This window comes from Xyrauchen texanus, chromosome 45 (genome assembly GCF_025860055.1).
Source record: "Xyrauchen texanus isolate HMW12.3.18 chromosome 45, RBS_HiC_50CHRs, whole genome shotgun sequence".
NCBI classification, from domain to species: domain Eukaryota; kingdom Metazoa; phylum Chordata; class Actinopteri; order Cypriniformes; family Catostomidae; genus Xyrauchen; species Xyrauchen texanus.
The window spans coordinates 12,290,609-12,303,272 of record NC_068320.1 but is presented as its reverse complement, the minus strand read 5'-3'; the positions used below and the strand labels follow the sequence as shown (position 1 = coordinate 12,303,272).

Sequence of the window (12,664 nt, the reverse complement as noted above, 5' to 3'; positions counted from 1 at the left end):
TTGCATACCTTTCCATGAAAAAATAGCTTACAGCATCTTACAGGAATAGTTCACCCAAAAATTAAAATGGTTTCATCATTTGTCTTCCTCATGTTTTTACAAACCTGTATGACTTAATTTCTTCAGTTGAACACAAAATGGCAGAATGTTAGCCTCAGTAACTATCCATTTTCTTAAACTTTCATAAAAAATTATTAAAAAAAGCAATGGAAGTGAATGGTGACTAATGTTCTCCATTTAAGTATCTTCTGGTGTGCGTCTATGGTCCAGTTTCATCCCAGCTGTGCATACCTTTGTCCTCAGTTTACCCAAAACAGATTGTCAACAATCTTAATTCTACATAGTGCTTTTGATAGGTGTTGCCCTGACAACAATCACATCACTACTACTCAGAGAGCCGTAACCTTGAAAACCATTTAGTTTATGATCTGATTTGACTCTGACATAACTAGCATGTCTCATTCTGAGAGCTCTGTGATGTAATTAAATACTCAATCTTTTGACCAAACTAGAATGTCATATCTTCACTGTGTCAAATGTAGCCATTGGAACCAGCAGTTACATGTTTGCACTTCCAGATGAATGACCTATTGAGATCTGTATCACCTGTATTTTTGAATATGTGTTCAAAATAATTTTAGGACTAAAATAGTCCTAAAAGTAGACTTAATTTCTTGCATTGGGTTGAAAAATAATTTGGGTTGAAATGACACCAACGGTTTTCACGAGATTCACCCAGACAACATTCGATCGCTCATTTCAACACCTGTTTCTCTCTTTCCTTTCTTGTGCTCGTCTATCCTCTTCTCAGTTTCCCCTCCTCCTTTTAGATTCAATGTGGAAATTGACCTTGCTCTCATCTCCAGCGTGTTTTTGAGGTTGGTGATAAGTAATTTGTGGCTGCCTGCACCTCCAGATGACAAGGTGACCCAAACATTAGTCAATAATTTGCTGTTACCACCCCCACGCATACAGGTTTGTTTTTCTATCATCATGGATACTTTCCATTGACTTCTATTGTTTTAATACTGAGATAATTATATTTTTCATCCTCTAAGCCTAAACCTAAACCTTACTGAAACCTTTTTGCATTTTTAAAATTTTCATTAAGACATTATTTAGTCTGTTTACTAAGCCATTTTTCTCATGGGGGCCATTGGCTGTTTCCCACAATGTAGCTGATTTCAGGTTTTACCAGCCTGGTCTCATGAACATTATGTGAATGTGGCAAATTTGTTGAAAAACGAGATTACATGCCTTATTTCACGTTTGGCTGCAGTTTCCCAGTGAAATGTCCACCGGGAGGCGCCAAAAGTGACTGAAATGGTGTCATAATCAGACAAGGCTTTTGAGGTGAATATTAAATGGAGGTTTAAATGAGTAAAACTTACCTCTCTAACCTAAACCTAAACAATAGTGTAAAATATAAATGAGAGATGAACAAAGCATCCTTACCCTTAACCAACGGCTAAGCCTAACCGATAGTGTTCAAAAATTAATTGCGATATTAAAAGCAAAACATCTGAAGCAATCATGTCTTCTCGTGTTGCATCTCAGTGGTCTTGGTCAATGGACTTCCAAATCCAAAGTCCAACACTCCATCAGATGAGCTAAAGTGGAAGCTAATCATGTTGGAATAAATATGCAAATGTAGGTGAGTCTGTAATACAAGTGTATAGCATTATAGTACAAGAATTTCAATATCATAACATAGCAGTGAGTAATATAATACAAAATACATGTTTATAAAGTCGTAATCATCCGCTGAGGTCATAATTTGTGTGAAAGTAAATAAAACACCCAGTTGTTGTAGCACCTCTAGTGTTCATTTGGCCAGAAAACGGCAACGATACATAGAATTTGGCATGTAAAGTCAGTTTGCACAAATGTAGTTGAGTTGTAGTTGATAGTAACTCTGGAGAGCGGGGAGAGCCAAGCGGCAACTCTGCGGAGCGAGGCTGGGATGGACACCTTCAGCAGATTATCTCACCCAGCTGTGGGTTATTAAAGCATTAACAGGCGAGAGATAAAGCCGCGATGAGAGCTGCAACAAAGCTGTGTGTGTCTGGAGAGCTGGAAAGCACCCTGTTGATGTGTGTTCATGCTGCTGTGTTTTGTTACACTGAAAAGTGCTGACAATAAAGAGTCTGATGTTTGATGCTTGTACGGCTCCTGCTTCCTTCAGAGAAAGTCAAAGAACTTCCCTACAGTAACGTTCATTCTATGAGACTAGGTTGGGTTTTACTATCCTTGTGGGGACATTTGGTGGTGTGGGTGGTAGTAGCTCTATTCTAAGTCCATATTTCTCCCAGAACATCTCTCTTTCCCTGTGTTTCTTGTCTCTTGGCTCAGCCATGTTTTGCCATCTGAAAGGATTCATGAGTTTGGATGGAGAGGATAAGAACAGAAGGACATCCCTGGTAGAGGTTGAAAGCAAACACAAAACTGAAGAGCTAGAGGAGACTTATGGGTAAAAAAAAGGTGCCCAGTAAATGTCAAGAGAGGCCTATTACTAACAGAGAGAGAATGATGAAGGGAATGGAGAAAAGGAGACTAAATGTTGAGAGAGACATGCTCAGCATCCATGAACAGGCAGTGCAGAAAAACATCATCCCTGAGGATTCACTGACTCTGCCATCAGAATACTGATCCCATACCGCCATAGAAGCATGCTGCTTCTCCAGTACAAATCCCATGTTTACTTTACACATACACAAACACACCTGTCTTACTGTTCCTTAAGCTGTAAATTCCAAACAGAGCCATGTCAACATTGGTTAACACAGCTTAGCCACCTTACATACAGCACAGCTAGGTTCATGGTACATTGAAAGTGGTCTATATTATTTGTATTTTTTTATTTGTTTGACTGGCATGTTATGGGTCGAGACTCTAGATGCTTATTTTTACCCTTCTTTTTAATGAATAAAAGGACTGTTAATGTTGACCTTGGGCCAGTGTTATAACATACTTTCCAGTCTTTAGGATGTTCTTGCATGCTGTGCAGGATACACTAAATACTGCCAACTATTTGTAAAAATAGCATACAACATTTCAAACAGTAGTATGCTACACTGTTATCATACCTCATTATGTGCATGCTAAACTCTGCAAGTGGAGTTCAGTTACCTTTTTGGAAATTAAAATGGTTATTTTGCATTATATATCCATTTTTTTGTAACAGCCCGATCAAATAGGGATTCAGAAAAAAAGATGGTAAAAATTGTGTCTGATAATAAAAATAGCAGGTTAAGTCAAACACATTGAGGGGTACAGTATTCCTCTCAGTGTGCTTTGCTCTATATGGCACATTTTGCCAAATATAGTAGGTCATCCGGCTAATCCACACATACAGAGAATTTACAAACTGTTTACTGCATACATATTGTTTACTTCCGAAATAATAAGTGTAGTATGCCATTTCGTACGTAATATGTTTCCATGGTGGGAAAAAACCTCTAAAACTCATTACACAAACAGAATACCAGACAGCTGGAGTCACCATAAAGGCAACATATTCATTCTATCAGGTGAGACTCATTCTTTTCACTATATATGAGCAACAGTTTGCTTGTTGCAGGGACACAACAACACCAATAATCAATTTATCAGCCTCATTGACTCCATCGGTAACCCTTGATTGATAATCAACGAGTCCTCAAAGTGAGTCAAGTAAGGCTCAGGTTCTCCTTATATAAAAGGTTAAATGAAACAAATGAAAACAAAATACCCCCATGCCAATTCAGGAGAAATACAATTGTGTAATTATCTTTTTTGGCTATCTAACCCAAGATTATTTGCTTAGGGGTGTAACTAAACAGACAGGGTGGGGTTCACTTACCTCCTGCTGGCAGGGTGGAAGTGAGTTCTGGGCCAATGCTTTGGAATTTTCCACCTTCTGTTGGGAATGTGGTTTTCTGCGCCCATGTAAATCCATCCAAAGTTTTGTCAGTGGGTACAAAAGGTGTCCAATCTGACTCTGAAGTAGTTTGTGCTGTCCCAAATGTGTGTAGTTCAGTGCTGATGTCAGTGCTGGTCAGAGGTTCGGTATATAGTTCAGGCTTTGGGTCTGCTGTTGTTGTGAAATGTGTGGTTTTTAATGAAGTTGTTGATATTGGTGTTGTTGACTGAGCATCTGTGGGTATGGTTTGGTTACTGTAAAGGCTCTTGGTTTCTGTAGTTTGTCTTAGCGTTATAGCCTGCATGGTGCTGTTATTTTGTTCAGGGGATGCTGGTGTTTGAGGAGATTGTGACGTGGATTGTAGCGTTTCCTCTATGCTCTTGGCATTATTGGGAGGCCAGCGGTCAAGATCAAAGTTTGTATCAAACTTAAGAGGAGGCTCAGATAGATGATATTTGTTCCTGAGTATGCCACTTGTTGGCAGTTTTGCTGAGCTTAAAGGCAGAAGGGTGCCTAGGTGGACGGTGGTACTTTGAGTTTCCTCAGTTGCGATTGTGGTTGGCTGGAATTTTGGGCTGGTTAACTCCTCTGTTGACAGAGTATAGCTTTGTGTGGTTGGTTCTGGGTTTGTTGGATTCCCCATTGTTGTGGCGACCAAAGGCTCTGCAGCCTTACCAAAAGGACTCCAAAATTTAAAGCCAAATGATGGAATTTTTGGAAATTTTACCCTGTAGCCCCATTCTTTTGACTCTGCCTCTGTTTGGCTTGTTGGTTTTGGCCCAAACCCACTAAAAAACCCATTTACCGAGCTAAGGAGAAAATACAGAACTCCAACCGCAAGAGTCCCACGCAGATGCAGCATTCTGCCTCTCTAATGTTGACCCGGACCACTGCTCACATGGTGTCAGACTTTCCTCGGACTGCCCACTAGTTGCACCAGCCTTCTGCAGAAAAAAACCCCAAAAACATTGAACTCCTTTCAGTTAATTGTCAATGAGCCTCCTCTTTCACATAGTGCGCTGACTTCGAGAAACCAGTAAGTAATCGCGTTTACATAAACAATGGTAAGCATGATTCATGGGTTTTCCCTCTAAGATAACATTTTTAATCAACTGATGGTTAGGTTTGGGTTGGGGTTAGGGAGAAGAATTAATAAAATATGCATTCCAGTTTACTGTATTACATAATTTACAATGACAAATAACAAGCTTTCCAACTTGCATTTGGGTCCACTCTGTGGACATTTCACCAGGAAACTGAAGCCCACACCTGCTAGAGTACGTTCAACAACACTTCCAGCTTCAGCCACAAAAGTCATACAGGTTTAGAACAACATGAGGGTGAGTAAATAGCTGCTTTCCACCATCAGGCTATGAACTCGCCAGCCAGGGCCAATAGCCTCGGACCTTGAGTCGCAAGACCAAAATCTAATCGGGCCAATAGCCCTGCAGCTTTGCCCTATAACCCACCCTGAATATGTCACCCTGTGCTAATGTCACAAACTCCACCCATTTCACAAGCAAGAGGGAAACTCAAACTAAGGTATCAGACTATGAAGTCAAGCTAGCCCTCAAATGAACAGGGATTTCTACTGTGCCTACAATTCTTTTTGTTTTTCCCTGTTTTGCACTGGGTACACAACTATGGAGGCCTGCGACAATATACTTAAACACATCTTCATTTCGGCAGATACTGCCAAACTGACATTACACAATTCATCTACTGACCAGTACTAACGATTCTCCATTCTCCTTAAGTCTCCATAAGTATCTTGGTGCTGAAACCTCTGACTTCACTTAGCTAAGCTCCACCTGTGACATTGACACCATCTTAATCCCCAGTTGGCCTTCTTAGGCCCAAGTAATATCGGCGGGCCAGGGCACTTGGCCATGGCCCCGACTAAGCTCTGAGGAGGCACGATGAAGCCCCAGAAGTGACAGTACGAACGCAACTGGCCCTGCCACTCACAAGAATGCCCTCATTTGGCCCGTTAGTGGGAAACGCGGCTGATGATGTTCAAATTTTTAATTTTGTATGAATTATCCCTTTAATGACGCAATGTAAATTTGATGTGTAGGTGTCCTAATATCGATTTGCTATTCTCTAGTCCATTTGAAATAATGTCTAATGACAGATTTTTACATGCTGTTGTGTCATATTCAGCACCTCATATGGCTCTGAGTGGATTCACAAACAGAAGTCACATACCAACCTCTCTGCTTGCTGTTGTTAGAGAGGTGGCCTCAGCTCTCAATTGATTGACCAATTGAGCAATTATGGAGAGAGAGAGAGAGTGAGAGCGAGAGAGAGAGAGAGCTCTCTAAGAATACTAATGGGAGAGTAGAGGTCTCTTTGTGGGTGTGTGTGTATATATATGGGGTGGCGTAGGACGTATAGAGGCCCAGTTTCTTTGTGGAACTATGGGCTAATTTTGGAGAACAAAGCTTATGCCCTGTAGCCTCAGTGAGAGGAGTTGTATTTTATGGAATGTCTCAAAGAGAGAGACCTTACACTCTTCCTTTCCTCTCCATCCCAGATCCCCCCCCCCTCTCTCTCTCTCTCTCTCATATTCTCTTTCCCCTACACAACTGAAATGTTCATTAAACTGAAACAAACTTTCTTCTTTCCCACTGGGAATGACATCAGTTCCCAGTCGGTAAACAGAACGGTAACTATTTAGAATTTGTCTTTCACTTCCATTTCTCTCTTTCCTGCTCTCTGTAACCACATTGCATCTTATCGCTCTCTCAATGCCATCTCTACACAGAAATGACTGGAAACACACAACCTAATTTAGTTTCCTTACAAGATTAAACAACCTAACAGGCTCTGGGCTAATGGGTTCAAAGAGATAGATGGATCCCTGGTTCATCTTTGTGAGAAACTCTCAAATCAGATGAGATCCAAAGATGCACACTAACTTTTGTGATCACATACTGATTATTGCCTCTTGGAGTCGATATCTAACAGGCACTTTCATAAATGTTTAATAGCTGTTGCAAATACTTGCAACCATCAGCAAATTCATAAAAGTGAATTAATTGTACAAATGAAAGTGCTTGAAGATTTTCTTTTTCTTTCCTTTTTGATAAATTGCACCTGTGAACATTCCTAAAATGTGGGTTTTAATTGTGTACGTAATCTCTCCACACAAGGCGCTGTTGAGCCTCAGATGTCTGTCTGAATCATAGTCATTACCGTCACTAGTGGCCAGACTATTTACTCATTACCATGCCACCTGTTTTGTGTGAAAAGAGTCCTGTCTCTCACATCCTCACCATTCAAGACGGCATTACTACAGGCTAGATTTATGAAAACATTGCTTGATGCTAAATATTTAGCTTTCTCTGCCTTTGCTTTGTTCTTTCACACCTCCTTAAACATTGTTTCTGGAGAATGGTTTCATCTCTGCTAAATGCTTCATAAAGTCATGCTTCTGTGTGTGTGTACTGTATGTGTCAGAGCCTGAGTCAAACAGACAACCTAAATAACTGTATTGCTCTGAACTTTATTATTAGACTTATTAGACCATCTATTTTCTTTTCTCTCTCTCCTTTCCCTACTTTATAGTCATTTTGTTCCACTGTGCCTGACAAAGAAAGGGCCTGGCAGAACAGGATGTAATCATTCAAGCAGAAAAAAGAAAGAAGTCAAGAGCTACCCCTGTTTAACAGCAAACATTTAGTCTTTGCCTAAAATCTTTGTAATGTTTTTGTATTTGGGAATTGGTCCTTTGAACTAGTGCATCTGTATCCTGCAATTCCCTACTGTGATAAACTTCATTCTTACTCTCATGATCACCTAAACACAGATTAGCATCATCATACAAACATACAATTTTTATTTGTTATTTTATTTTAAATACCTTAAAAGGTCTGAAGCTTTATGTAATCAGCAGTGATCCTGCCATGACTTAACAGAAAGCATATATTTGTATGAAAATATCTCCTCAGGAAACTGGTTTCAGATGGCCTTCTAAGGCACAACATCATGTCCTATGATCTAGATTCTAGAATTGTCAAGTATTGTTAATGTAACCTTGTTTGTTAGTCAAGTCAAGTCAAATGTTTATTTCATGTGTGAATTTAGGGTTGTTGGAGATCACTGTGGTTAATAAACTACACTTGTGTTCTAACTACATCATTGTCAGCACGGCCAGCAACATTACAACGATGTTATTTATTTATTTTTTGGTAGAAATGGAAAAGTATGTTCCATTGACATTAAAGGGATAGTTACCCAAAAATGAACATTCTCTCATCATTTACTCACCCTCATGCCATCCCATATGTGTTTGTCTTTCCTTCATGTGCTGAACACAAAGAGTTTTAGGAGAATATTTCAGCTCTGTTGGTCCACACAATGCAAGTGAATGGTGACCAGAACTTTGAAAGTCCAAAAAGTACATAATGGCAGCATAAAAGTTATCCATATTACTCCAGTGGTTAAAGCCATTTTTTCAGAAACAATATGATTGGTGTGGGTAAGAAACAGATAAATATGTATTCCTTTTTTACTATAAATGTCCACTTTCACTTCCAATTTCTTCTTTGATTTTTTGGTGATTCACATTCTTTGTGTGTTGCCATCTACTGGTAGGGAGGAGAATTTATTGTAAAATTACTTATTTATCTGTTTCTCACCCACACCAATCATGTTGCTTCTAAAGATATGGATTTAACCCCTGGAGTGATATGGATTATTTTTATGCTGCCTTTAAATGCTTTTTTGACCTTCAGAGTTCTGGCCACCGTTCACTTGCATTGTTTGACCTACAGAGATATTTTTCTAAAAATCTTCATTTGTGTTCAGCAGAAGAAAGAAAGTCACACACATCTGGGATGGCATGAGCGTGAGTAAACGATGAGATAATTGTAGTTTTTGGGTGATCTGCCCCTTTAAGGATACATCTATGCTGCCTTTAAAACCAATGTGAAGGCATCTGGAGGCTGATTGCTGGTTAAACAGGATTTGCCTAAAATTATGATGAAATACAATGACGTTTTTGTTCTGCTTAGGTGTTTATTTGGTGATATTTCTCTATGCACATCCCTGAAATTCTTGACCTAGGAGAATTTGGCTAGTTGAAGGGTGTTGATGATTGTTTAAAACTAATCATAGGTGTGTTTTGGACATGATGGTCTTAATTTATTTTCCTCAGTGAACTAATTTTAAAATGATAAGATTGTTCAGAAGGAAAAAGTTTGGCTTCTTCATTATATCAACTGGGCTTTAGAAGGCAATATGTTATGTAAGCGCTGAGCTAGTCTGTACCTTGATTTCCGACCTACATACGGTATGCTGCCAACAAAGGCACAATTTTTCCGATTTTGGACACAGCCGTGATTTGATCCACTGTTGTACAATGTATTTAGTTAGATGACATGTCCTGTAAGTTAGCTTCATCATCTTTGGTAAATTGCATTTCTAATTCAATGTGCTAGTTAAACAATGAGAGGCAATACATGGTGATTACATTTGAGAAGAGGACCTGAGAGAAAACCATTAGGGAACTTAAGAGTAGGCTGTAAGATCAGAGTCAGGGTCAATGTTTTCTCCTCTCTGTACATGTATCATTAAAAGGTTTTCTAGCACTGGGGACCTTCTTAAGTGGTGATGGATTGACTCGTCATGGTATCGGTTATTTTAACAGGCCTCTAGACGTGCATGATGGCTGTGGAAATCATTGGCTTACACCTTGAAGAAATTGGAAATAATTGGCTCACACCTTGACTGATTTATTTGCAGAGCCTTTCTGGTTCTTGTCTTATAGACACAATGGGGAAGGGAGATATTTATGACATACAGCCATAAAAATACACAGATGCCTATAGGGACTTCCTTTAAACCTAGTCTAAAGGTATTTAGAGAAGGCAAATCCATTAGTCTAACCTGAACCCTGAATTGAACCCAACCATGAACAATTGCATGAACGTTGAGGTCCATGATCTAAATACAACTACAAAGTCTAGGAATTCCCAGGGATGGTTTACCAGAAATAGAAATTAAACTTTTGATTAGGAAAAAATAGATTAATTGCTTAAAACTGAACTACAGACATGTTTTTAGATCAGTTAGTGTACTGAAAGTTTATTTCATGAAAAGCATTTTCTCAATAACTTGAGCACCAAAAACTACTATCTGTAGGCAGTGTTTGGTGTAGTCCAATTGCAAAGTAATAAGTTACAGTAATCTAACGAATTTAGTCAAAAAAAGTAGTGTAGTGCATTACATTGTAAATTCTTGTAATCAGATTACAGTTATTGACTTTCAATTAATGTAATTACTTTTAAGTATTTTACATGGTTATGCTTATTTCCAATATGATATTTATGTAGAATACATTAATTAAGGCCCCATAATGTAACAAGGTGCTGAGTGTATGACTTGTGTGTAACAATGAACAAGGAAGAAATATAGACATTATTTTGAATTTGTTGCAGAAAAGTGTTTTAGAATGTAACTTAATTAGTAATGTGATTACTTTTCAATGAAGTTATTAATAAAGTAATATGATTACAATTTTAGATAATTTTTTTTTATTTGTACTGAACTACTATTTTTAAGTAAATTACCAAACACTGTTTGTAGGTAAGGGTTACAATATAGATATTTATACTGTATTTTTTTTTATTTATTCTGAGGTGCTGGCAGAATAATGCGATCATCAGTAGCTGGGTCTCTGTAATGATCATGAAGGCACCCATCAGACATGATAATTATGATTTGGAGATGATAACAAAAAGCCACATTTGACAGAACTCCCATTAAATCACTTCAGTCGATCTGGTTCACAGAGCGTTAACTGGTGCTATTTTTTACACAATGTTTCTCCTACCATTCCCGTACACTGCAAAACACTAGACTGTAATAGACAATAATATTCCACACCATCAGTTCACCTTGTCCTCAGCCATCTAAAGCCTTATCAAGTTTCTCACTGCAGGCCAAACTGGATCAATCCATTCATGTTTAGTCTATTTTTTTGCACATAAAGTACAGTATATCACTAGATTACCGTAAATACTGATTGTAAATTATAGCTGTCCTCCAAAAATCAACCAAGCTTGTTTCTTTTATTTCCTGTAAATAATTTCACTCTACAGCATAAACGTCCATGGGAAGATGCCATGACCTCATAAACCGATGTGCCTATAATCACTATACTCAATTGATATAAAATTTTTTTTTAAGATGCCATAAATGTGGCCCAAGCAACCTTTTGACATTTGTGATGATGAAGTCTTTGGCAATATCACTGTAATATTACAGCATTCCTGTTTACTGTTTTATACAGCTTGGCAAACACAGAATGCCAGTCCTCAGGAGTCAGATATACTTGGCTATGAAAGCATGATAAATGACCTGTCACGTTAATGATTTTGTGGGCTTTTTGCTCAAAGCTCTGGATCACCTGATTATCTCAAATGCACTGTTCCAAACCCAGGCTGCTACGCCGACTGCCTTCGCCATGGTAACCAGATGAATGCGAATGACTGTAACTTGGAGCTTTGCTCACTCTGCACATATATATCTGTATGAAGCTCTGATATACAGAGCCAAGAGCAGGGCTCATGATAGAGCGTGATCCATGGTAATAGACCAATTACAGATGTTTATGGTTCTGACACACACACACACACCACACATACCCTGTCACGCATTTCTGGCTGAGGTTGTTAATCTTCACATATAAGCCTGATATATACCTCAATAACCAGAGAGAGGAGATTCGGTCACCAGCCCAGCATCACCTGCAGTGAGGCAAAAGCCTATGTGAAAACACATTTCTTACAAGAACAAGAGAAGAAGAGACTCACCTTTCCTTCGGAGGAGGTGAGGAAATAGAGAATCCAGAGCAGCAGCCAGCACTCCACTGCAAGAGAGAGATAGATCTGTCTCACTGCGTGTGTGGGAGAGAAATTGTTTTGGTCACACACTCTCTCTCTCCCTCTCTCCCTACCCCTCTCTCTCTCCCCTCCCCTCTCCTGCTGCATCAGAAGTCTAGTGTCGGATTTGGATGCACAAAATCTGGTCACACCTCACTGAGCAGATTGTTAGAGAGCAGAGAGCAAGCACCGTACACCGGAGAACAATGCCAAGGAATTAAGAACCGTACATGTTCAGGACGCACACACACACACACACACACACACACACACACACACACACACACACACATAATAAACAATTATTTATTTAAGAGTTGATTTAAACAAAATATATAAAAAAATATTTTAAACATAATATTAAATATTTTAATATTTTTACCTAAATAAACTGTAAATATGTTGTATATTTAATAAATTTTTAAATATGATCAATTGAACCTTTTCTTCATGCATGTTATTTGTCAAATACACCGAATTTTATGTAACCCTCCACCTCCATCTCTCTCAGTCATAACATGTTACATCACATTTCAGCCCACAAACATTAGCATGTCACACGTTTGAGTTCACTTTTGCCACACTTCAGCTTCTTGACAATAGAATGGCTTATCTTTGATCCCAGTCAAAGATAGTAATCCATTCTCCAATTCTCCAAATTTAGAAACAATCAGAATTGTCCAATCGCAAGAAAACATAACATCCTGATGGAAATCCCAACTTTGTCCAATTGAATGGAGACAGTACGTCTCCACGCCACTTTGACCTCACTCACACACACACACACACACACACACACACACACACACACACACACACACACACACACACACACACACACACACGTTGTGTTTCCATGTTTTATGGGGACTTT

The 12,664-nt window shown here is 38.8% G+C and overlaps 1 protein-coding gene across 1 annotated transcript in view; it reads right to left on the bottom strand.

Moving 5' to 3' along the window:
* Nucleotides 1–11,840, bottom strand: part of LOC127637554 (proline-rich transmembrane protein 4-like) — a 28,666-nt gene extending 16,826 nt beyond the window's left edge. The window contains exons 1-2 of the mRNA XM_052118661.1: nt 11,722–11,840; nt 3,842–4,845 (exon numbers count right to left, since the gene is read on the bottom strand). Coding sequence (XP_051974621.1) covers nt 3,842–4,763 — 922 coding nt within the window. The 5' untranslated portion in view covers nt 4,764–4,845; nt 11,722–11,840. The remainder of the gene's footprint in view (nt 1–3,841; nt 4,846–11,721) is intronic.
* Nucleotides 11,841–12,664: the final 824 nt, after the last annotated feature.